This window comes from Lepisosteus platostomus, chromosome 20 (genome assembly GCF_059453375.1).
Source record: "Lepisosteus platostomus isolate fLepPlt1 chromosome 20, fLepPlt1.hap1, whole genome shotgun sequence".
NCBI classification, from domain to species: Eukaryota; Metazoa; Chordata; class Actinopteri; order Semionotiformes; family Lepisosteidae; genus Lepisosteus; species Lepisosteus platostomus.
Window position 1 is genome coordinate 11169944 of NC_142630.1, and position 27770 is coordinate 11197713.

Sequence of the window (27770 nt, forward strand, 5' to 3'; positions counted from 1 at the left end):
TTGTAAATTAATTATTTGTAGTTGGTTCCCCCTGGATAAGAAGCTGGTCCCATCTGAAGGCCAGGCTCAGTTGAGCAGGTACTGTATACAAGCTACCTGTCATGCAGATAAAGTAGTTAAACATTAAAATAAAGAATTACCTTTAAAAGACAAGAGAAAAAAAAAGAGCCCAAACCTCTGTACAAAATAACCTTTGAGATCAATTGACGTAAATTATGTAACACTACCAGCACATGGCTTTGCTATGTTAGAGACAGATATAAGCTTAGATTTACTTTCAAACACCACAAGGGAATCCGATGGTGAGTTTTTTTTTGCTTCTGTTACGCACAGGTATTTATGGATTTCTTTTCTATACATTCTAAAAATGTGTAATTGTCCTTTACAATAGAAAATGAATCTACTTTTGCCACAGCTAAGTTTGATATTTTGTCTTGGGTAACCTACAAGAGATTTGAACATGATGCATGATTTGAATAGTCTGGGACTTCAAAACGCAATGCTCTGAACAATTATATGGACTCCAGAGTATGTCCAAATGAATGTCAAAATGAAAATTTGTGTATAGACTACGTACAGAAAGAGAGCAGAGTTAGCTATCTTCAGTTAATTCTGTAATTTCTAGCCTAAATGAAAACTCACTTTAATTTTTCATTTAATTTTCATTTAAAGATCGACAGCCTTTTTTCTCTCTTTGTTTTTGTCGAGGCACAAGTGAAAATGTATTCACAGAATATATCGAATGCAATTGACAAGTCTTCTACCCATTCTGATGTCAGAGGGATTTCCTTTGTAAGTATGAAAGCATGACCACTAGATCCTTTGATTAATGTCATCTAAAGAACTGATGGATTTTGTTTTTCTTGCTAGAAAATGAAGCCAGACAGTAAACCATGGCACATGGAAACTAATGGGAGTGTAACTTCGACTCCACATCTTTTGCCATCTCTGGATTACAAAGAATATGAGCAGACCCCCAAGGCGCACAAGTACCATTCGGCTTTGCAGACCCTGATTCCTTTCCGGTCACAGTCGATGTGAGAGAAAAAATATTTTACATAGCATACTGTATATACTTTTGGTTATGCTTTAAAATCTGCTTCCTTTGATTATAAGGAATTAACATGTAATATGAGCTGCATATTAGTGCATTGTTCACAAATCAAATCTTTTGTGTTTACTTTCCTTTGTAAGGTCTTCAAACCCTTTAGATGACGCTGGTTTCTTTTCATTTACTACGTTTTCATGGCTTACTTCTCTTTTATGGAAAGTGTTCAGAAACAAGGTAGATGTGGAAAATGTATCTTCTTTATCAGCATATGACTGCACAGATGTTAATGCTAAAAGGTAACTAACTTATTTTCAAATACATTAAGTGTGCTTCATTTTTGCTGATTTCGGTTGATTGTTTTTAAAGCAAATCATCCCAAATACATATATTTTTGTAATTATTTTAAAGATTTTGGAGGCTTTGGAATGAAGAAGTTGGAAGAGTTGGTATTGAAAAGGCCTCCCTGGAGCGTGTGGCTTTCCGTTTTCAAAGAACACGAATGCTAGTTGCTTTTTTGTCATCTCTTGTGTTCATTACTGCTGCCTTCCTAGGGCCGGTTGGTATTTATTTTCTTTTTAGGTTACTGAGGGAACGTGTCTGTTGTGTAAAACAGCTTCTTTCCTGTGAACAACTTTACAAGAACAACTTCATTTTTGTTAAGTGTTTTTTAATTCGGTGGAGCCAACCAAAAGAAAAAAAAAGATCCTCAAAAAAGATATTTATTTGCACTAATTTTGTAAATGTTTCTGTATGGGTAAAATGAAGTATATTACAATCCTTGTGCTATTTAAGTTAAAAATACTATATATAGTATATACTATTAAAAATAATTAATTAATAATAATTAATAATAATAAAAAATATGTATACTTATTTAATTATACTTAGTTTACCACACCAGTGTTTCAGTATCCAATGTACCATTTTCAGAGTATGACTTTCATAGTCTAACTAAAATAAAATTAATATTGGCATTCATAGAATAAAATGGTTCAGTAGTGTTGCTGGATTTACATTTTTCTTTTTTTTTTGGTTTTAGTCGGTTCTTGTTTACAGTATTCTCCAGTACATCGAGTCATCCGAATCCAATCTCCTGTATGGAGTTGGCCTTTGTGCGGCGCTTTTTACCTCAGAGTTCTGCAAAGCATTTTTTGTATCACTGACCTGGGCTATTAATATACGGACAGGAATCAGGCTTAAAAATGCATTTTCTGCTGTGGCTTTCGAGAAAATCATTTCTCTGAGGACACTTAATGACATTTCTGTTGGAGAGGTAGGCTGTTCCTCTTTATTTATACAGTATGCATTTCATGTCAATAACAAATTTTGGTCTCTCTCTGCACAGTTAACCACATACAGTTTAACCCCCTTAACTAACTTACTGTAGGAGCAAACTTCTTAAAATATATTTTGAGATTATACAATGTCACAAATACAGTTACAGTTGCTAATTTTTCATTTGATAGGTGATCAATGTCCTTTCTAACGATGGCTATCGAATATTTGATGCTATAATTTTCTGCACCTTCATACTTTGTATACCAGTCTTGCTGATTATCTGCATTGTATATGCCTGCTACGTTCTTGGATATACTGCACTTTTTGGAGTCTTAGTATATATGGTCTTCATTCCTATACAGGTTTGTATTTTGAATATTTATTGAACCCGTTTTATGAGGAATTAAAAGAAAATTGCAATGTACAAAACATGACAATAAATTACATAAAATTAAAGATGATAACAAAAATGCCAATGTCCTTCAGAAATATTCAAGATTATAATTGAGTATTATTGCTGAGAAAATTGTCCTAATCTTTAATCTATTAATTTGATTAGCGATGGACAGTCTATCTAATATCTTTGTGAAATGATGGCTGTATTTTAATTTCAGTTGAATGAATTGTTCATCTAAATAATATGCATGTATTAGATTTAACATTTAAATTGACATTTTATGTTAAAACGTTGTTTGGTTTAGTCCTAAAACAATAGTGCTACTACTATGGAACAAGTAATAGGTTCATTCCATGCTGAAAAAAGAGAGAAAACACAACATTTCGGCCCACCTGAAGAAGGCTCCACAGCCGTAACGTTGTGTTCTCTTTCTTCTTTTTTTCAGCATGGAATAAACCTATTACTTGTTCCTTTGCAGCCTACGCATGCTGACGCAGCTACCCACCTGAACTACTACTACTATTACTTTAGTCTACATTTTTTGCCCCCCCATGCCTGTTTATAATGACTTTATAGAAACATTACTTTCAATTACTAAGGCACAAGCAGTAATCTTTAATTGAAAGTGAATAATGAATGTACATATTGCATGCACATTTTGTGAAAAGCACCTAAGGAAATTGGAAAAATTAATCTCCAATGGTTAATTGTAATTAACTGATTTAAATAATTGAAATATAACATGCCTATATTATCTTTTTAAGTTTGCGATGGCCAGGATGATAAATGTTGTCAGGAGGCGCGCGATAACCATTACAGACACAAGAGTACGAACCATGAATGAAGTGCTAACTTGCATTAAACTTATTAAAATGTATGCTTGGGAGAATTCATTTGAAAAACACATTTCTGGTAAGTTTTATGTTGTTACAATATTTCATATTGTTTACTTGAAACCATTTTATAAAGAAAGATAATAAAATAATATTGTCATGGGCACACTGCAATAATGAGCCCTTTTGACTGGCAAAAAGCATATAATACAATGAAAAAGTGTGTGTAATTTTTGTAATTGTAAGAATTGGTAAAAAAAAAGTTTCCAGAAAATAATATACAGCCAATGTGTTTTAAACCTAGATGGTTTTACAGGAGTAAAAGGAAAAGTAAAGCAATTAAACAAACTCAGATCATTAATTATAATAATTTAAAAAGGGCTAATATTTCAGTGAAATAGCTCTCTTCCACTATACTGCAATTATATATATATATTAACTTATTACCCATTTATATTAAGAAATGCTTTAATGTGTTTTTACTATATATGTGATAATGGTAGGTGTCATCTACAATAAACTTTATTTTTGTTCTTTCAGATGTAAGAAGAGAAGAAAGAAGCGTTTTAGAGAAAGCAGGATATATTCAGAGTGTCAATTCTTCTGTCACAATCATTATTCCAACACTGTCCACAATTGTCACTTTTGTTGCTCACACAGCTCTTGGCCTGAATTTGACTTCTTCATCTGTAAGCAAAAGACCTTACAAAAACCTTGATTCAAACATTTTAGTAATAATGCAACCCCATTGCAGAGCTTTCTACATGTTTGGTTTTTGTTTTCTTTTTAGGCCTTTACTGTGACTGCCATTTTCAACTCAATGAGGTTCACTCTTGGCCTCCTTCCATTCTCTGTAAAGGCTTTGGCAGAAGCCAAAGTTTCTCTAGCCCGGTTAAAGGTAATATGCAAGATTTCAAATCAAAAAGAGATTTTTGATGCTTTCCTGTGAGATTTTTTAATTCATTTTCTATATAATATACAATTGTGGTGTGGAAAATAACTGAAGTGAGAACAGACGGTTTTATGTATATGCTAATGCATAATGCAATACATTTAAGCCTCAAGGCATTTTAGCAACAGCAAAGCTATTTAATTAGCATTTTTGCTCAAAGGCTCACTGTTGAAAATACACTGTACTTTTAATAAGACTAAGCCAAGAATCTTCAGTCTCTCACGAGAAATATATTGAGTTAATAAGATGTATCTTCCTTTAGAAAATTCTCCTTCTTGAAAATCCAGAACAATATGTGACTCAGTCACAGGGTTCCCCCAATGCTGTAGTCATAGAGAAAGCAACTCTCTCCTGGGGTCGCCCTACAGAGAGTAATGAATCTACACGGGCCGCAGCGAATGGGCTCAGAGGTAAGGAAAATGAGCCAGAGGCTTCGGAGAGTGAACAAGATACAAATCTACCCGGAAAGGCAAAAAACAGACCAACTCTGAAAAACATTACCCTTACATTACAGAAGGTACGTAGGCACATTTTTTTCTGGTTTTCTTAGTAGTTATTGGAAACAGTACATACAATGTCTAATTTAGTAATGAATCTCATTTACATTATTAAAACAGTTGCTGCAGTCTGGATTCAGTGCAAAATCACACATACTGTACACTCTTTTTATTTTGTTGTGTGGGCTAGAACACATGGAGGTATGATGGAGGAGTTTATCTTGCAGCATCTTTGAATTTAGCATAGGAAGGTGTCAGCCACTCTGTTCTTTGCTATACTGCAGATACAGTGTAAGCTGTGGTGTAGCCTTGCTATTAATGCATCTATGTTTGCTAGGGGAAGAGAACAAACATTAATGCCATGGAGGAAAAGATTAAGATACCATGGGACATTTTAGTATTTTGAAGCAAGAACTTGCAAAAACATTGACTTTCTGAATTAGGATAGTTTATTTTAAGTACCCGAATTAAAATATTATTTCTTCTAACTTGCTAGAGCTGCAATTTGTTAACATTTCCATCAATCCCTTTTCTAATCACTTCTTCCAATTTAGGGTCAGGGGGCAGCAGGAGCCTACTCCAGATTTGCAACAGGCACACGGCAGTGTACACCCTGGATGGGACAACAATTAATATCAGGGCAGACAGACACAAACACAGACAAGCACAGATTTAGAGCAGAGCCAGTTTTCCCAGAAGCCAATTAAATGTCCAGTATCTTTTTGGACTGTGGGAGGAAACTGTAGCACCTGGAGGAAGCCCACATGATCATGGGAGGACATACAAACCAAGCAGATAACACCCCAGGGTCCCAGTGTTGCAAGGCAGCAATGCTAACCACAGTGCTGCCTTTGTTAAAATGTATTTGTGGAAAAACAGATAATAAGGAAAAGTATTCTGTCAACTTCATCTCAAAAGATTTTTGAAATCATAAAACAGGATGTTTTCTTACCATTGTGATTTTTTGTATTTTACCAACAAATTAATTTAGTACATATGCTCGTTTAAGGGAAAGCTGCTTGGAATTTGTGGAAATGTAGGCAGTGGAAAAAGTTCATTGATTTCATGCATACTCGGACAGGTAAGTACCTCCTCATTTACAAAAATAAAATTAGAATTTCATGTACTGTATACATTGAAGAAAATAAGTAAAAACATTTAACAATGTATCTGCATACTGTAGATGTCTGCATTAAATCTTTATGGTCAAATAATTTACATTTGGCAAATCTTAACATAGTTTACACCTATAGTTTTCAGAGTTGAGTAGAAAAACACATTTCACCAAATGTTTTCTGAGAAATGATTATAAGAGAATTACTATGGAATGGATCAGATGGCTCCCTTTCATATGATCTTATGCTCTAGGTTTGATACAAAATATTAATTTTCTGAAAATGTTTTCACCTGCTATAGATGCACCTGTATCATGGATCTGTGGCAGTAGATGGAACGTTTGCTTATGTCTCTCAGCAAGCCTGGATATTTCATGGAAGTGTTCGTGACAATATTCTCATGGAAGAGAAATTTGATAAAAAGAGGTATTTTCACTGCTTAAAAATTACAGTGAAGTTGAACAACACAAGCTGAGGTCTAAAGAAAACAAAAGCTCTGCTTCACAACTACATGACCTCCACTTGGAAGGCATTAGAGACCACAGGATCGGTTATGATTCTGTTTTCCATTAAAAAGAGCTTCAGGAACCATAGATAGCAAGGTCACACTAGGGACCTTAGGTTCAGTAAGTTCACAACCAATTCACAAACCAATTCAGAAGGATTTCTCTTCCACTTTGCCCAACAACTGTTTTCATTTTGCCATTTTCTGGTACACTGTTTTGGAGGTACAGTGACAAATATTTTTATTTTGTTCTTTCAAAGATATGACAACGTTCTTAGTGCCTGCTGTCTTAAGCCTGACTTAGCAATTCTTCCCTATGGAGACATGACTGAGGTAAGACAGTAACTAAAAAATATCTATATCTGACTGCTGTGAAAACACAGTACTTCAGGATCAACAGCAGAAGCTTAAAAAGTATGTGTCTGCAGTCTAGAGCCAGCAGAAAACTGCAATTTGTCTGCATAGTTGTATCTGGTGAAGAAAATACACTGTACTCTCCTGACAGTCCATTGTTTTATTGAAAAACAAATACTTTTCCAATGTTTTTTGATATACAGTATGGCACACATTGAATACATTGTACTGTATTGCACTAGTTTGGTCAAATTCTAATTAACACAACACGACAACAAATATTCAGGGATAGTATACTTTAGTGTTTAACGTCTGGCTGAGGAAATGACAGCCCTGGTGGTAAGGTCAAAAATCCTCAAACCCCCATTATGTGCAACGAATAAACCAGAGAGATTGCTGCAAAGGGTAAAGGTCTGAAGAGAGGATTGTTAGAAAACAAATGCTCATCAGGGGAATATTTGTCATATGCAGAATGGATACTAATTCTGTAAATGTTTTTTTTGGTCTACAGATTGGTGAAAGGGGGATAAATCTTTCAGGTGGTCAAAAGCAGAGGGTAAGCCTTGCTCGAGCTGTCTATTCCAACAGGAACGTCTTCCTACTGGACGACCCACTTTCAGCCGTTGATGCCCATGTTGGGAAACACATATTTGAAGAATGTATCAAGAAGGAACTTAGAGGAAAAACTGTCATTCTCGTGACTCATCAGCTGCAGGTACATTTCAAATGGTTCTACCACAGAGTTTGTGAATGTAAATCCACAGTGTTTCTGCATACTACCTCCTTACGAGTATAGAGTATAGAGGGTATTGGTTCATCATGCAGAACAGGGAACAAGTAAGCTGACATTTTTATTACTTTACAAATGGCCTTGACAGCAGATTCCACCATCATTTTGCTGCTAGACATCCTACACATTATACATAATGACTAACATTTTAGCATTTTATGTCTATGGGCCATAGTACAAAATGTTAAAAATCAAAACAGATCATTTCAGGACAATCTATGATAATTGTTTTATCTAGAGATAAACTACTTTAAATTTACAATGTTTTTGGCTTTCTCTAAAAATGTCCGTAAATGATTCATGTTTGTAATTTCTTTGGTTACAGTTTAGTGTTAATGATTTACCTTTTCTTTGTAGTACCTGGAGTTCTGTGATGAGGTCCTATTGCTTGAAAATGGAGAAGTGAAAGAAATGGGAACACACAAAAGCTTGATGGATGCGCAAAGCAAATATTCACAACTTATAAAGAATTTCCAACAGTCAGATGTAAGATGTTACTTCTGTTTTTTAATTACAATCCACAAGTGATGATAAACATACAATAAACAACAGTGAAAAAGTATTTATTTTCAAACAATTTTCTTAACTAAGATGTGTTTTACTTCATTCTGTCTTCACCTGAATTAACCTCATAAACCTACTGCATGTCACGTATCGTTTTTCATTTTTTGTACTGCATTCTAGGAAATGTTTGTGTGTAATTGTAACTCAGTGTTCAAATGGAAATTCAGAGAAGATATGAAAAATTCAACTATGTCTTTACCCAAAACTATGTATAAAGATATACATATCTTGTGAAACCTTGAATATACATGTGAAACCTTTTACATATTTCTTATAATTCACGTCCTTTTTGTTTTTAAATTTTGGATTTCTCTTCCGTTGAATTGTTTAGCATGTTTTCTGTTTCGAAAGGATTCTAATGATGTAGATCGTGAAGAACCAGCACCTATCTCACAAGAAGAGGACTCTGGTCACGTGGCCAAAGGAATAGAAAATCCAGGTAGGTCTTTTTGAGTTATTTTGAGCTTTAGTCACTGCGATTTGTGTTAAAGCAATCCAGATGCACCCCTTAATTATTATTCTTTTTTAGCTTTTGATATGTCAGATGAGAAGATGAAACCTGATGAGCACAATAACGATATCAGCACACACACTGAAAATGGTATGATTTAATTCTTAGGAATTGTGTTCTTTTACTAAATATGTTTATGACACAAAACGAAAATATAATTGCATGCAATTGATACATTTTTCATTTATATTGAAATGTATAAAAAAGTCAGGACTGTGATCTAAGTGACTTAATGGATTTGTGGTTTGATAATATTTATTTTATAGGCTTTATATGAACATACAGTAATACTAATTTATATTATATAATTTAGTGTATATTGTTTACTGCGAATATGAGCAGTAGTAACTGAGGATTCTAAAGATTGATTTGATCATTATTTACTTCTACTGTGACATCTCACATGGTATTCCTATGTTCTACTTTATTAAAGAAATGAAGGACCAGCTTGTTAAAGGGGAAGTAAAACAAGAAGGTTCTGTTACCTGGAAGGCCTATCATCATTACGCTAAATCCTCGGGAGGTAAGGAAAACACATTTCAAGCAGAGTCTCCAGTTCCAGGGCAAACATGAAGTTTTGCACTTTTAGTAAACATCAGCATAATTTATTTTTCTGGGTCTTGGTTACAGTTATCTGTAGTATTACCTTATCTCTGGTTTTATCCTCCTTTTTCAGGATATATTGTGACCTTTTGTGTTTTGCTGCTATTCATCTTGATTGTTGGAGTAACAACATTTAGCAGCTGGTGGCTGAGTTTTTGGCTAGAACAAGGATCTGGGGTAATGTTTTTTTTTCACCATTGTCATTTAATACCATTTGAACTGTAAAGTCAAAGTAATATTGCTTTTTATTAGCAAGAAATATTTCAAATGTTATGTATAATAATATATAAAATACTATTATGCAATCAAAATAAGGAAATGAAACAACCTTCCACACAAATATATATCTTCTATATTCTACATTTTACTGTATATTAAAAAAAAAAGATTGTCACATTGGATTGGATTTTTTTTCTTTACAGTTGCAGAATAACTCTTCATCTGCAAATCATTCTGACAAGATAAACTCTACAAGAGATGTGGGCAATATTACAGAAAACCCAGACCTTCATTTCTACCAATTGGTATATGGAATGACCATAGTAGCAATGGTTGTACTGAGTGTCATCAAAGGATATTCCTTCACAAAAACAACTCTGAGAGCATCTTCAAATCTCCATGACAAAATGTTCCGCAGGGTAAAGACATAAGAATGATATAGATTCTTCCTTTATATTAATCAGCTTTATATTAATTTAAGAAGATCACTTCAAACTACCGTAATTGTTCTTGAAAGACAAAGTTGAAAAATTGTCTGGAAATGCTGGAAAAAGTGTTTATTTTTATTAACTTTTTGATATAAACAATACCTTTCAGATTTATTCATATCATTGCTGAAATATGAACTAAACATTCTGAGTACAGTTACAGAAAGTTTTACAGTTAATGTGAAAATGTGAGGGACACATTTATTTACACCCCTGTAGACAGTTTTATGTCCTCCTCGTTCTAAAGATTTCTTAGGGAAACAGTTTTGACCATTCCTCCATCTGGCATTAAATCCTTCGGACACTTTACTTTCCATTTCCAGCCACAAATACTTGATTTGGTTAAGGTCAGGAAATTGATTTGGCCAGTAGAACATATTTAATTTGTGTGAAATTAATTATTTATTTGTTAAGGAATTTTGAGTCATTTTATATTTGGAAGTACTGTATGCTTTGGATCACTGCAATGCTGGAATGTCCATTTTTGGTCTATATTGCACTTCTTGATAGAGTGGTGTTTGGCAAAAATGTTCTGGTACATGTTGGAGTTCATGATTTCTTAACAAGGGCTCCTGAGACCCTAGATGCAAAAGTTAATAGACCTTCAGCCATGTGTCATTGTGAGCATGTGAGTGTTGGGATTTTCATTCATTCAGTATGTTATTTGGCAAATTCAAGTAATTTCTTTTTGAGATTCACTCTTAGAAGATGCTTCGGTATCTGGAGACCATTGATGAATACCACAGTAGTGCAAGCCACTTAGAATAGTATGTTTCAGCATTTAATAACCTGAAGATGTCAGTTTGTATTGGAGATCTCTAAATGTTGCCACTGGATGATCTCCTCCTGAACGATTTGTCTCACAGTCTGTCGTGACAGGATACAGTATGCCTGGTTGGTTGGTACTACCAGTAGCCTTCAATTTCTTAATAATACACACTACAGTAGAAAGTGGTAGATTCATCTTTATATGGGATTTTTATATCCATCCCACCAAAATCAATGACCTTTTGCCTGTAATCATTGGAGAGCTCTCTGACCTTTACTGTGATGATGTACTGTATGCTACTCCTGAATGGCTTATGTGTGTTACCATGTTTTATACCTCAGAGAAATGGGAAACCTTTAGAAGTTTCTTTATAACCCTGCAGATTTCCATTGCTTCAAGAGAGCAGAAGGCTATTGTAAATTTGTTTTTGTCTGATTTATTTAAAGTTCAGTAGGTCAATCAAACCCTGATTAAGGCAGAAAAGAGGCGTCATTTGTATAGGGAGCATTACAGGGGTAACTTGCCTGGCTGAGAAGAATAACAGCCTGTTCGCAAACAAGAAATGTGATTTGTACATTTAGGCACTCCAAAGTGGGTCAGACCACCTCCCAGTCTTTTATTTTAAACTCCATGAATAGGTATAAGTATGAATAAATGTGCCCCTTGTGTTTTCTTAAATTTCAATGTTTATGATAAATGTTATTTTTCTCACTGCAAAACTTTTACAATTACAGTTTAATGTTTTTAGATTGGTTTGAAGAAAGACACATTATCTAATCCTTATTCTGTTACGTGATACTTTTTGTTCCTTTTTATATCAGGTATATGTACCTTTGGGGGTTATTGCAATTGTTTTAGTATTTGGAATGTTTGAATTAGTTGCTTTGAATGTAATTTTTATTTTATTATCAACTTGTGATATTTTTCAATTTTCTGTAATAACTGATCAATTCCCCTTTTGCCTGATGTATTGGTAAGAAAGATGGTATTGTATATTTTCATTTAACGTCTGTTCATCTTTTAACGATGGGATGAAAGGTGGTTGCCTAAATGATATAGAAAATGACAATCCTACATGAAAAGCTGTCCACATTTTTGTTTTATTTAGATTATTCACAGCCCAATGAGTTTCTTTGATACAACACCAACTGGAAGGATGATAAACAGATTTTCGAAAGACTTGGATGAGATTGATGTTGGGCTACCCTTCAATACTGAGAACTTTATACAGTTCACTCTTCAAGTCTTATTTACCATTGTCACCATCTCAGCTGTGTTTCCTGCACTCCTCATTGCAGTGGCCATTCTGATCATTATCTTTGTGGTCATTCTATCGTAAGTCAAATATATTTTCTCACTACATATGCACAGTAACTGTGTGTACAGGACATTTATATACAGTATTTAATTTAACTCTTTAATTATTAATTGAAAGGCCTAATTAAAAACCTTTTCAGTTGAATACTTACTTGTTATCAATTAAAAATTGAAAGCCTTTGTTTGAAATCCTACAGCGTTCTTTTTACTTTTATATTAAATTAACAATGGAATGAAACAGGTACAAGACAAAAGTTAATACATTATTTGCTATTTACCAGTTGCAAAACAAGTATAACACCATGACAGATGCTGTAATAAATAAGTTAATATAATATATTTGTATAAATGTGTATTCATTTTTATAACATAGTGGAAACATTTTTCATTACAGGTCACACTGGTACATTAGAAAAATTTTAATACATAATCATTCACTTGGAAAAAGCTATTATACTGTATGTTTTTTTCATCTCTATGAGGTTTCTTAATGAGTTCATTCTAATGTCATATTTTAGAGGAATGCCTGCTGTCTTAGTTTAAAGGAAGTTACATTTTTACTCAGAGTTCTTGTGAAGCATTTTCAAAATATATGTCATGTTGTATATTTTTATATTAGCAAGTCCGGATTACTTTTTTTTTTCTTTTTTAAGATAATCGTGCTGCTAACTAAATTTCTATAGCTGTAATTACTGTACAGCTAAAGACTGTCTTACAAGGTTGGAAGAAGACTTAGATACCCTTAGGTCACGAGTGGCTGTATTAATTCTCTAAAAATATTATTTTGTGTTACTGTATGTATTACTAGTAGAAAAAACGTGACAACATGACTAGGTACATTATTTTCAATTTAAAACTTTTTTTTGTTTAAAAAACATTCTAAACAAGATTTTTCTGTGCTATTTTTATATTGTGTTCTCCTATTATTACAATGTGTTCACATTTTGTGGGTTTTTTTCCATTTGGTTCTTGTGATTGGAAAATTAATAAGTTTATTACAAAGATGTAAGTAACCAGACCTTTTCCTTTCAGCATTTTCATGAGAAGCATTAGAGGGCTGAAAAGGATGGAGAACATTAGTAGATCTCCTTGGTTTTCTCATACTACATCTACCATTCAAGGACTCAGCACCATCCATGCCTACCAAAAGGAAGAACACTACATAACAAAGTGAGATTTCATCTTTTTATTTTTTTGGTGATGCTTTGAGGTAATGGACACAAATTCATCATTATTTTCCTCAGCTGTGCATTAAATAATAAGGATTTGTTGACACAAGCATTTCAAGTCCAAAACTGTATTTTAATAAGCAATGTACATCCAACTATTCTTTCTAATTCTGAGAAATGTACCAGTTATTTGTCCAGTCGTAGTAGAAAAAAAGCTGTTTTGATAATTATCAACTATGATTTCCTTTCATTCATCTATTAAGATACATTACTGATTGCTCTTTCACCCCTTTAGCAAATTTGTGTAAATTTTGTCTAATTTTGCTTTCTTCTTAATTATAGGTTTAAGGTGTTGAGTGACACAAATTCTAGTCACTTCATGCTGTTCAACTGTGGCTCAAGATGGCTTTCTTTTAGGCTGGACTTTCTAAGTACTACAGTTACTCTACTGGTTGCGCTATTTGTAGTTTTAAGTCCTCCATCAATTAGCCCAGCCTTAAAAGGTCTAGCTCTCTCATACACTATCCAGGTAGGACAATTAAGGATTGAACAAACTAAATTCTGAGGTATTTTATTAAAATTCAATATTCTGAAGTTACAATCTTATAAGGGTACATTTTCATTATCACAATCATGTCTGAATTCTTAGGGATGGCTATTTTTTTAAATCACATAGAACCAGAATACTGTAAGTCATCCATTTTAATAATTCCCTTATTCCTCAATCCCTTATTCGCAAAAAGAAAACTGTAGTCAAAAATTAACTTCGTCATTTTACAAGAAAGGGACAAGTTTCAAATGATCAATTATTAACACAAAAGGTTAACATGCATGATTAAGAATAAAATGTAATACATTTGAATAGTCCACCTTGTTTTCATGAAATAGTGGAAAATATTTTAGAAAAAAAAGTTTTAATTCTGTCTTTTTCCATTTTAGTTGACTGGAATGCTGCAGTTTTGTGTGCGATTAGGAACAGAATTAGAAGCAAAATTCACTTCTGCTGAGAGAATGTTGGAATATATCCTGGTAAGAAGAAAAAGATTATTATTATTGTTATTATTATTATTATTAGTATTAGTAGTATTATGGAATATCTGCCTACGTTAATGTTTTGTATTCAGTTAATAATTTTTAGCATAGGATCGAACTAGTTGAAACCATATTATGGAAACTATTTTACTCCTACTGTATATCTAGAACCTTCTGTTCTGATGCTCTTAAAAATATGCCCTGCTAATTCATGCATTCATTTATTTCTTTATGTGCTGAAAGCATTCACAATTTATAGCACCTTTGAGTTAAAGTCAGTAATGTTTCTTCTAGGGAACTGTCTCAGAGGCACCCAGGAAGATTAAGAATGCAAATATCCCAGAAGGCTGGCCTCAAAATGGTGCAATTACTTTTAATGACTACTGCATGAAATACAGAGAGAACACTCCAGTTGTGCTAGATGGATTAAAATTAAAAATTGAACCAATGGAAAAAGTTGGTATTGTTGGAAGAACAGGTTCTGGTAAGATTTCTTTTTCTCTTATTATAAATTGTATTCTTATTTTGAATTGAAAAATAACATTCAGATGGCTGTAATTGAACAACTTATATTTTTCAAAGTATGTAATTTTCGATAATCAAAAAATTACATAACAAAACGTAGCATTCATTTTTAGATTATTATAATAGATTATCAACTGTGCCGATTATCAGTTCAATCATTCATATTTAAATTTTCACCTGAGATAGAAATATGAAATCTGTCATTTGAAATCAAACAAAATTTAAAAAGAGATCATGCATACTTGTCCAGTTTATTTTTTAAATCAATGGCTAAAAACAGATTTGTGAAAATGCCCTTTATGATGTTGGTAATTTAAATCTTGTAACACAACATTTAGATGTTCTTTGAGAATTAGAGATTTAGTTGGTTTTGTATCCTTCTGTTTTGTGTGATTAAATTAAGCAACCTTGTTTTTTTCCTCAGGGAAATCGTCTCTTGTTGTTGCTCTGTTCCGACTAGTTGAGCCAGCCTCTGGAACAATCCTAATTGATGATGTGGATATTAACACTATTGGTTTGGAAGATCTGAGAAGTAAACTGGCAGTAATACCCCAGGATCCAGTGCTTTTCACTGGTACTGTAAGGTAATAACTATGAACTTTATAGAACTTTTATAGCTTCATTAGTTTTGGTTCATATGTAAGAAATAACACCATGATGTGCATATTATTTTGAACTTATTTGTTTTTGCACATCTAACATTATATATAAATAAGAATACTGGGAATATTGTATTATATTTGTATGACTTATAACCAATGTATACTGTATATGTGTGGAACCCAGCTGTTCAAATGCTGATTTGTCACATATATTTAATGGTCAGCTTATGATAGAGATAATGCATAAGCCATTGGACTGATAACAGACACGTTTTGGGAACAAGTCTCTGTTGTAGATTGCAGTTGTACCCTTGAACTAGGTACTTGAACCCAATTGCTCCAATACATCCAGCTGTATAAGTGGGAACCTGGATTGCAAGGAAGTCATTCTGTGCCATTGTGTAAAAAAATTGACAAACACAGAAATGTTACATCAAAGTTCTTTTCTAATTGTATACACCAGGGAGAAAAGTGTATTTCCAAATACACTTGTCAGACTATAATGCCAGAGTTAAGCTCACATTCACACGAAGAGACAGCAGAAGTATTCCAATCAGAATATTTGATTGCAAAAGAAAGTCTAGCCTTTACCAAAATGGATCACTTAATTTCACTTCCAGAAATAAAAGAAATGGTGTAAAAATCAACTCCAACAAGGCCACTCTTGTGCAAACATTTTTGTTCACATAGCCCATGAAATGAAAGAGAAAGTGTTTCAATGCTGAAAGCTACCAAACCTGGTGTGAGCATTACAATTGATGAAAGACGTGTGTAAGCTTTAAACTACCTATTTATCTCAGATTGAATGTAATGCAGCACTGTGGAGAAATTTTAAAATATTATTCTTTATTTGGATTAAATGTTGAAAGCTACCAAACCTGGTGTGGTTAAACTCTAATTATTTAGCTCAGATTGAATGTAATGCAAAATTGGTGGAACTTCAACAGAGTGCATCTGCAGAAGATCTGCATATGAATAGTTAAGAAAATAAATGCTCAGTGTTGCGAAAGATTGTAAGCTGAAATGGTAAGTGAAGAAACAGGATTGATTGCTTGACTCAAGAAAAAGTTTTACTTTCTAAACTCAGTCCATGGCCTTGCACATCATCTCACTGTAAACAGCTGTAAAGCATACCCCCAAACAGTCAAAGTATAATTCGACTCCTTCAGATCACAACCAGATATCTCCCAAGATAACACATTTCCAACCTGCTAGAGAATATGCAGGACCTGTTTTGGTGTTCTTAGTCACCTTTGGGTTCATGGAAGAGAATCATCCTTTTGGCAAGGGATAGGCAATAAATAATTTACTTAAAATGGCAAAAGAGAAATAAAATTAGAACAACTAGTTAGAAAATGTCTATTAACATTTATCATTTTTATTTAATGTTTTCAATTGCTAGTGAACAACTATTCTATTAAGGTCAATAGAATAGTACAATAGTACAATGGAATGGAAGACAGTACTCATGAGTGACATTTTGTTAATACAAATGCATTACAATGTGTACGACAATACAGAAGTATTAACATAATGCTTGTTTTAAATGCAGGTATAATCTGGATCCCTTTAACAATTACACTGACAGAGACATCTGGAAGGCCCTTGAAAACACATATATGAAAGACAGTGTATGTGAAATCTACATTGTATTACTTTTTAAAAATATTTACTATTGTAAAGCAAAAAAAGTTGAAACTTGAAATTAGTTTAGTCACATTTCTCCTAACCTAAGTGAAATACAAATACTTGACATTATATGCAAATTGTTATTTTGAGCTATGTGTCAAATAGTTCTGCATTCTGCTGACAAAGTCTGTGTAAGGTGCTGCATTCAATGCAATGAAATTGCCCTCAAGCCTAACCTGATACGCCTGAATAAATGTGACATTTCATTCCACATAAAACCAATAACAAATACATAAATCCATTTAGATTGCATGACATTTTCTGTTTTGTACCTTTCACTCTTCATTTAATTTTAATTTAGAATAAAGAAAATATGTTGCTTTATACAGTATGACTGTAAAAATATAACAATGAGATTATAATTAAGCATTTTATTAACTTTAATATTAACAGTCTTATTCAATTATTATTGAATATTACTTGCAATATTTTAGTCCTTTCTTATTAAATGAATGGATAGCACTCAATTATGTGTACATAAAGTTAAAAGGTTTTTCTATCACTTATTTTGGCTATTAATATTTATACTCTTTTAAAATTAAAGATCTCTAAGCTACCCAAGAAGCTGGAATCTGTGGTGGTTGAAAATGGAGAAAATTTCTCTGTGGGTGAAAGGCAGCTGTTGTGTATGGCTAGAGCCCTCCTCAGAAACTCAAAGGTCAGGAGAAACGTTACTGCCCTGTATTTGTTTGTGCGGATATTGAGTGGGTGTATTAGTTTTTTTTGAGAATTTGTTTGGAGATTCTACCAAAATGTGTTTAGAATTGTTGAACGTACATATCAAATCACAACATGATAAATGATTTATAATTGACGACAAAGACATTTGCCTTTATTTTACATTTAATTTAGTTAATTGTATCTATTCAGTGTCAAAAACGCAATAAATTGACAACACATTTTCCAATAAAAATTGGAACCTTATCTCCTATATGGGCACCTTAAGGAATCGATGTGTAACATAGGGTAGCAATAATAAAACTGTTTTACCAGATTGTGTAAAATCTTAATTGTTCTTGTTCTTTGTTGGAACATTATTTCCCTTACAGATAATTCTACTGGATGAGGCCACAGCTTCCATCGACTCCGAGACCGACGCTCTGATTCAGCACACTATCCGTGAAGCATTTCAGGACTGCACTATGTTGACCATCGCTCACCGCATTAACACTGTGCTAGAGTGTGACAAGATCCTTGTCATGGAAAATGGAAAGGTGCAGAACTGATTTTAAAAAAAAAACACTGCGAGAAAACGCTTAAAGATTGTTTTAGTGTGTAATCAGAGAAATCAACTTGTCAGAATTAGAATTGCTTTATGAGGTTTGTTTCAGATCAGTCCTGGAAATGTTTTCTTATGATGCTGTAGCAATCTTGAGTATGATTTTTCTCCAGACTCTTTTTAGTCGGCTGCAGTGGGACTGAAGGATCACCTTCTGGCTGTGGTAGCTGCCAGTGCTTGGTGCATATACAGAAATCTGATGCAACCCAACCCTGAGTTTTGTTTTCTTGTCTGTTCTTTTCATCCTGTAGGCCGTTGAATTCGACAGGCCAGACATCCTGCTGCAGAGGCCGGATTCATTATTTGCATCACTTCTCTCGGCTGCCAACAGAGTGGAGACGTGAGAGGGATTGAGAACGTAGCTGCACTGCTGTACTCCTTGGTGACTTTCAACACCTAAAGGCACTTACAGTATGTCCATTATGTAGAGGCTTTGTCTCTCATAGTTCTAAAGCTAACAGAAAGAATAACTTATCTTCATTCAATAACTCTATTTTGTCATGTGTCCATCTGCATTCTCTTTAAGGACAGAGAAAGACATGGAGCACAAAAAGATATTATGTTACATTAATTGCAAACACCATTAATGTATATAAGACAGGATCAGCCCCTGTAATGTAAAACAATATTCTTCACGAGGAAACCTCTTATTCTCTAATACCCTTTCAAACTGTAAACAGAAATAAAAGAACTTACCTTGCATGTGCTGCTTATTTTGTTCATGTTACTGATTCTCTTAGCAGTGGGTATCTGCTAAAGCTGGTGGTATTAAAATGATTATAATCATTATAACAGGATATGTTAAAATATTTTAAGTGTTCATGTAAATATGCAAAAGATTAAGATAAAGGTTTTACTTCACTCTGCATGTTTGCCCTTCAATTCTGAAACGCCATTATATTATTTTCTTATTTCTCAACTGTTGCATGAATATAGTTCCTATGAATTTGTTAGATTGCAGCTGGTCAGCACTGTTTAAGGTACTCAGTAATATACTGCATTTTCAAAGATGAAACAGTTTTTTATTAATATATAACTATTACTATTACTATAATATATTAATAAACTACTAGAGTTACAATGTCATTTGAAAGCTGTATGTACGGGTGTGGTGTATGGATTTTCAAGATTTGTTCATGTATTTTGAAATAAGTAGCTATTGTACACAATTCTACTTAATTTTAATTCAAAATAAACTAGCAGTTCAAATATTCCCTTCTCCATTTATCACTGGATTTACCTATTCTCAGATGTTCCAGATCAAATGTCTTTTTAAGATTCACCAGCCATCATGTCTCATCTACTAACAAGTGCAATATAGCAATATATTGTATAACATTTTGAGCTCATATCTATAAATCTGAAGTGTTTATAGTAATAGTTTAACTGCTGTACCTAGCACATTAAAGGTTTCCTCCATTAAGAATAATCACAATGTCTTTTAAAAATCACCTGAATTGTTTCATTCCATAGTTTAGTAAGTATATATCAGCAGAGCCTCAATTTTACACAAGGACTTTACAACAGAATAAACTCAATTCAAGAGGACAAACACTGTGCAGTTTGAAAGTAAGTAAATAATCTTTTAAATCATCCTTACATATTCATTTTTGTTTTGGCTATAACTCACAAATTTAATTCAATAACCTTGAGGTGAGGTCTGCACTTTCATTTGGCAAAGGAACCCATTACTGCACCAACCACAGTTCATAAAATAAAACAAATCAATGTCTCTTTTTTGAAAAAACTACCAGAATAATGGGGTGGTTCATGTTTTTAACACAATACAGTCAGAATTGTTGACTGTTTTTTAAATCAAGATCTCATTAATGCCAAGAAGAAAATGGGCTAATCTATTTTATAGTAGTTCAGATGGGTAGCTGTGTCAACATGCGTAGTCTGCAAAGTCTGGGTAACAATTTTACGGTCCAGAATGCTACATTTTTACCATGGATATCATGTTTTTCTACACCATCATTCCCCACAATGACGGTCTTACAGCCCTCAAGCATATGCTAGAGAAACGCATTGTGCTTGATCCACCCACCCACACTCTAGTGTGTCTTGTGGAATTAGTTCTCACACTCAATGCCTCCTCATTTAATAACCTTTTTTATCAGCAGGTTAGTGGAGTCACCTTGGGCACCAGAATGGGACCCAGTTATGCCAATATTTTTGTCCGTTGGGTAGAAGAATGGTTCTTTGCCTCCTATACTGGCTTTTTCCCTGACCTCTACAAACGATAAATTGATCACTGCGTCGGTGCTGCTACATGCTCTAATGACCAGCTAGAGCACTTCCTGCATCAATTCACTATAACTCTCACCCATCCCTCAAATATACAGTTATCATATCTTCCACCATTCTTCCATTTCTAGACATAAATTTATTTGTTAAGCATCCACGATTCTCATCCTCGGTTTATTACAAACCCACAGATTCACACAGCTATCTCCTGTACAGCTCTTTTCATCCCACTCACACCAAAAACTCTTTCCCTTTTTCACAATTCCTCAGGCTACATCCACTCTGCAGTGACGACATGGATTTCCAGAACCAAGCACTCAAAATGTATTATTTTTTCATCAACAGAGGATACCCCACCCATGTTATCAATAGGGCCCTCACCCGGGCCAAAAACACACTCGGCTCATCAACTCGACCAGGAACTCCCAGGCTCACATCTGCATTCCTTTGGTGCTTCCCTACCACTCTAACAAACCTTCTATCCCCAGGACCATTATTAACAACTACTCCATTTTACAGGGCGATCCCTCCATCGGTACCCTTTTTTCTAACAGCCCAATCATCTCACACCGCCGACCACCTAATCTACGTAAACTTCTGGTTCACAGCTCCCTTGACTACACTCGGCAATCAACCCCACCAAGCACCTTCCCCTGCAACAGAACTCGCTGCATCACCTGCAAATACATATCTAACAACAAGCTCATTCAGGGCCCCTCAGGTCAATTCTGGATCACCCAGATGACATCCTGTACCTCCAGCAACCTCTTTTACTGTATCTCCTGCAAAAAATGCCCAACTATCTACAGTATGTTGGGGAAACCGGAAGGAGACGAGGAGACCGCTTCAGAGAACATGTTCGGGCTGTGAAAAAAATTAAAGATTTCTCCAAACCCATAGTTTCTCATTTCACCTCAGACAGCCATGATCACACTGATCTCTCTGTCTCTGTTCTCAAAGAAGGGTTTTTCAACTCCCATAGCAGAAAGACAACAGAAACGAAACTCATCCTGAAACTAGGTTCACACCATCCCCCTTCTCTCAATGACCATTTTTGTGTAATCTTCTCTATTCTCATGCAAGTTTTGACTTCACACTTTTCTTCATCCTTTTCACTTTGCACTTCCTGAGTGGCCTCTCTGCCCCTACTGCCTCCTCCCGTCTCCCAGCTTTTGTTCTTCTGTGCTATTTAACCTATGCTGTCTGTCCTGTCTTTCTCACACCTGAAGAAGGCTACACAGCTGAAACATTGTGTTTTCTCTCTTCTCTTTTCAGCATGGAATTAACCTTTTACTTGTTCCTAAGCCATTTTATTGTTACACTTACTCTCAAGTCAGGTTATTGCTTGATTAATTGAATCTATTTAGGTGTTTTCAGTTTGTAAGTGCAAAATACCAGCACTGAGACAATATTCACTTTGCTGTTAAAGGTCCTTACTTGCATCTACTGTTCTTGTAGTTAGTCCTTTTCTATATATTAGTTCTGCATATATATCTTTTAATTAAAATACACTTAACAAAAACTTGCAAACAGGATTAAACCTTTGGTTGCATAATATGTAGTTTAACAGTAATTTGGAAGGGTTTTGACTGGCAAATATTTTTTGTTCCTTTTTAAAGACTTCATAATGGTTCTTATATAGACAATATTATATGCCTTTTTGTTCTCAAAACAGTGTATTATACTATTCATATTTCATCACTTTGGAAAAAATACAATGCTTCAGTCATGTGTTAACCACAAGTCTCTCTGGAAGTGGTTATCACACCTCTGTATGTTTTTAACATACACAGTTAGGTATTCAGACTACAACAGCTGATACAGTAATACCTGTAGTAGTACCTAATTATTCCCTTTCACCACTGAAATTCATACACTAAATATACACTAAATCTTTACACCATCTTTGAAACAGCAATATACCTGCAGTGTATATTTTGCTTAGGCATTATTTAAATGCAATGAATTTGTAATGTTGTACAAAATTAGAACGGCTAAATTAAATACATTTTTCATCGAAGACCATTAAACAATCCACACTATCGGAAAACACAGTTTTTGAAAGGTGCCTCAGGGCTCTGAGTCAGCTAGTGTAGCCTGTCGCAAAAACTTGATCTTTCTTTCCTCCCAAACAATGCAGTACCAAACAGTTTGGAAGCAGGCTTTGTCAAACACAAAAAACATTTTTGCATCTTTTATCAATGCATTATTTTTCACATAATTTGTAGCAGGAAATGTCAGTGCTACCATACAATGAAAAAAAGCAATAGTTAAAGAGAGCAATGGAGCCTTTTCACATTACAGTGCTTTCACCAACATAGAGCATTTTCTGTAGATCACTGCATAATTTGAAAAAAAATCAAGAGACACTTATTTTTAATGATGCTATTAGCAATTTTAATAACTGCAATATAGCAAACATTTGTAATTGTAAGTTATAGCAACATCTTAATAACAAAATGGTTCTTAAATTCCAAGCAAGAAACCTGTTTGTGATGTGTAAGAAGGAAAATAAATCTCTCTCATACAGTAGGAAAATGTTAATGTCAGAAGCACTCTCAGACAGGCCTCTCAGACAGTATACTTTAAATGCAAGAAAATCCAATAATATTTTAGTGCCTTTATAATACAGTGCCCATAAAATCGATATGCAGTGAAACTCATGACTCCATGGTGATTTCAAAGTATACACATCTCTGTAAAAAAATCAATCAAAATGTCATTAAATATACAGAGACCTTAATTTAAAAACAGAAAAAAACTGAACTTGAGATTTTTTTCCACAAGGTATTAGAAAACTCAAAAATACATTTCTCAAAACAGTATTTAAAATTGCATTCACCTGTCAGAATAATAACTTTTATTTCACTTTTTTTAACACATTATCACACTAATCTATAATGATATAAAAATGCTTTTAGTAAAATTTTATGCATTTTCAGATGCACTACGGAATGTAAAAAGTAACAACAATTTAAGTATTGCTTAAAGTAACATGGAATGTGAAAGTTAAAATTCTCTAAAAGGCATGATTTTCAAAAAGAAAACACTGAAAAATTTACCTTGTTAAAAATGCTTTGGTGCATATTTAAAATTTAATTTATTTTCAAATGTGTTTGTATCGCATTTCTATAAAAAATGAAAAATCTGAATGTATTCCACTTCATAGTTTTAAATACTGTCTTATTTGAAATGGCATCTGCATGTTCCCTTCTCAGTCAATTCTCATGTAACTGAAGCATTTATTTCTGGGCATTAGGAGTCTGTTTCCTTCCATTTTTGTCCTTCCTCCAGTGGATTTCTTGCAAACATAATCCAAAGAGACAGTGTCATTGGGCTCAAAACTTCCCAGTTATTTCTGTGTCATATGGTTTATAATGGTTCTGCTTAACTCCATGAAACCAAAACCATTCCCTCCTCATTGAAAATCTTTGTTGACAACATTTTCCACAACAGTACTTAAACAAACTGGTTGTAGAAGGAGCCAATCTACAAAGGTCTATATTGTAAGAACCGTTGCCACAGTTATCGTAGATGGTATTGGGCAGTAAAAGAAAAAGCACAAAAGAAATGAGACATAAAGATCAATTATCAATCAGTGGATGAACATACAGAAGTTTGAAGTGTGTGCTTACATGCATTTATTCAGTTTTATCCATTTGTTCAATTTAAATTAAAGCAAACTCAGCTTTAATATTAGATCATAGTGCAAACCTGTATTTGTGAAAAAATATATTGTTTCTTTGCATGCCAGATACATACTTATACAGGAGTTTGCTTTGGTAATCAGAAAAGAACAATCTATACATTTTGGGAAAGTGGTCAAACATAATGATTTCATTTCTTAATCAAGAAACAATTTTAAGTTGTAAAGAGTTTAAGACTAATTAAATTATCATTCATTTTCTGTGCATTGAAACCTCACTTAGACAATGAGAGATGTACTGTATTATACTCAAATATGGTTTGCCAAGAAAAAGGACAGGCAATGCTGCATGAGACCAATTATTATAGACTTATAACTATTATTTTTACACTTCTCCATTGTACACAGTACCCTATCTTTGTCACAAACTCTGCTCTTGAAACCTATAGTTAGATAGGAAGAGTTTAGCCTACAAAAGCTAGGTTAATAAGTAATATATTTTTAGATAACTCTTATTCTTTTATATTACTCTATATTACTATTATTATTTTATTTTACAGTCAAAACTCCTGAGAAAACCTAATATTAAAAAAAACACCATATACACGTACATGAATATGTATAAGGTTGCACAATGGAGACAAAAAATACAAAAAGAAACAGAAACTAGCAACTGGACCACTTTTGACTACTGTGAACATAAACTGCAGTTTTTATATTATTATTACATTTTTCAATAAATTAAAACCTAGTAACTTTTAATTGGCTGAATCTATATCTAAAATAAGTATCCACGTATCTAAAAGCCTGAATAGAAATAATTTTAGCACAGAAAGAAAAACTTGAGCACAGGTGCTTTGCATTTTCAGTTTTATTTTACAACAGAACAAAAGTCTGAACCTCTTTGATATATGGCATTGTGGAATTCTGCAGATAATTAAACGATTAATTTATTTATTGTTTGTGTGAATGTCATGTTTGTTGGCAAGGCACATGTCTGAAAGACAAAATAATCTTTTTTGTGCTGTGATTGCAAAATCTTAGAGTAACAAAGTCATTATCTAACACAAGGATTGCATCTAAATGCAAATGTCCCTTTGTGCCCCTCCTTCCAAACATTCTTTGAGGAATGGAGCATGACAGACCATGAACTGAAGAGGATGAGATTCCAGTTTAACAGCTAAGCTTGAAACAGACTTATGTTTCACTATAAGAGTAATATGACATTTAACATGCAATAATCCTAAAAATATATTTTAGATAATCCACACTTTTGATGATATACGATATACACCATTTAATCTTATCCACACACTGTATCTTGAATTCCTGGTTCACTTGTGCCTTATACCTAAACTACTATGTGAAAAATATAATTCTTCATTTAATTCAAATTACAGAAAGTGGAGAACTACTAGCTTTTACAGTATATTTCCTACGGTATGTGGTATTTTCAGTCGGAAAGTGACTTTAAAAATATCATAATATAAAATACATAATATACAGTATATACACTGTACAGTATATGACGTTGTAACATAACATTTGTAACACTAGTATAAAAGCAAATTAAATTAATCTACAGGCCATATTACATATACACATAAACATTTCTTTTTGAATACTATAAATTTAAGTCCAGCTTCATAATCTGCATACTTATACCACTTAAAAGGGTGACTTCATCATCTCATGCGAATATGGTTAATTAGAAGCCTACATACTTTTTATCTTTGATAGAAACTGTTCTGTAATAATACCCATCCATTTACATGCTGATGTGCAATTACAAAAAAAACTCTGTATATATTTTTAATACTTACAATTTCATTTTCTGGAATCAGAAGATCAGATCAAGTTTAACAGCATTTTTTATTAATACTACTTTTACGTCAAAATAATTTAAATTAAGGGTGATTTTTTAAATGTAATGCTCCTAACAGGATTTAAAGATGCCAAGGTACTTGTCTTGGAGAAACACAATAGAAAACATGGTCTCTCAAGGTTTAAAGTCTTGTTTTACAGTACGGGCTGAGAAAAGGACAGAGTCTAAAAAGTGCAAGCAATGTATAGGTGTGTAGGAAGTTAACAGTGCACTGATATAGGCAGGAAGCAACCATTCAAGTCCTTTAGTGTGAGCAGCAGTATTTGGATTTATTTATTCTGAAATTCCCAGTGAACCAGTGCAAGGAAGCTCATGCATTTTCATCCAAGTTAAGATTTAAGCATCTGAGTTCTGTACTCATTGCAACTTGTTAAGAACACGTCTGGTTAAGCCTAGAAATAACAATCGCATTCATTAGCTTCCCTTCATCAGACTGGAGAGATGTGAATGGATACCAGCAATATTACTAACAAAGAAAAAAGACACCTTCACACCACTGTGAACTTCTAAAATAAATCTCAGATCAAATATGAGACCAAAATGTCTTGAGTACCTGGACTGTTCTTGGTCCCCATGATCACAATTTTCATGCGCCTAGACCACAAAAAACAAGAAAATAAATCTAACATCTCTAAGAACATTAAATAATTTTTGTTAGGCTTTTCCCATTGGCTCCTACGGTCATTACATTGTCAATACTATATGATTACAAAGGAGTACATATTCATGGCAAGTCACTACTGACAAATGAAATGGTACCAGTGCAGGAAAAAAAAGTTTCATTCTTAAAGAACAAGCACTGATTGCATATTGATATGCATAAGTTGTGTTCAGATTGGTTCAAATGATTATGTCTATAATAGACTTGAAATGAATACTCCAGCACCGGGTTTCCGACCGGGAGGGCCTTGTGCACTAGTGACAGGAGCAAATTTGAGATATGTGCTACATCATAAAGTTTTTTACTTTCAAGTAACCCAGGAATAACCCAGGAATGTTAAACCGATGCCACTGTGGAATAAAAATACGATGACAGAAAACATTTCAAGGAGACCTAAAATAAACCACCTGACAGACACTAATGCATTTTGGAGTTTAATAAGGATTACAGTGCTAGAGCTGGGGTGATTTACAATGTATTTATTGCTTTAAAACCTGTCTAAGGTAATAAAGGGTAGGCTTTACAATATCTTCAGGTGATGCTGTGTCATGAGAGATAGGGTAAAGGTTTATGTCTTTGGGGAGATAAGGGTGTTCCATTACATTCAAAGCACATTTAAAGCATGTGTGAATTAGAACACCTATCTTATTTTTACAGTTTAAAAATACTGTGTGTGTTAAAAAAGAGCTAGCCTTGAACTTTATGTCCTGATTAGCTTGTAAACAAATGTAGGGTATTCAAAGACTAAATTGTAACCATCTGACAAATGCATTTTATTTCTCTTTTTTAAAA

The 27770-nt window shown here is 33.6% G+C and overlaps 1 protein-coding gene across 2 annotated transcripts; it reads left to right on the plus strand.

Moving 5' to 3' along the window:
• Positions 1-177: 177 nt before the first annotated feature.
• On the plus strand, positions 178-19750 carry abcc12 (ATP binding cassette subfamily C member 12). 2 transcript variants are annotated; one of them, XM_088613821.1, is made up of 31 exons: positions 178-302; positions 709-792; positions 871-1037; positions 1195-1347; positions 1460-1607; positions 2091-2324; positions 2518-2691; positions 3491-3638; positions 4100-4248; positions 4350-4457; positions 4774-5028; positions 6018-6089; positions 6425-6549; positions 6889-6961; positions 7494-7697; positions 8130-8258; positions 8688-8775; positions 8866-8937; positions 9281-9370; positions 9524-9627; positions 9873-10088; positions 12035-12261; positions 13276-13413; positions 13755-13941; positions 14352-14441; positions 14739-14928; positions 15394-15553; positions 17124-17202; positions 17805-17918; positions 18310-18474; positions 18791-19750. In XM_088613821.1, the coding sequence occupies exons 1-31, from the start codon at positions 300-302 to the stop codon at positions 18881-18883; spliced, it is 4239 nt and encodes a 1412-aa protein (XP_088469947.1). In that variant the 5' UTR covers positions 178-299; the 3' UTR covers positions 18884-19750. The 2 variants fall into 2 exon arrangements, with proteins under 2 accessions (XP_088469947.1, XP_088469948.1); XM_088613822.1 differs by having other exon boundaries at positions 198-333.
• Positions 19751-27770: the final 8020 nt, after the last annotated feature.

Bases quoted from the DNA above. Each gene is read 5' to 3' on its own strand.
- abcc12 (XM_088613821.1), top strand. The intron at 3,639-4,099 runs GTAAGTTTTATG...TTGTTCTTTCAG, and splicing joins ATTTGAAAAACACATTTCTG to ATGTAAGAAGAGAAGAAAGA. The intron at 6,090-6,424 runs GTAAGTACCTCC...CACCTGCTATAG, and splicing joins TTTCATGCATACTCGGACAG to ATGCACCTGTATCATGGATC.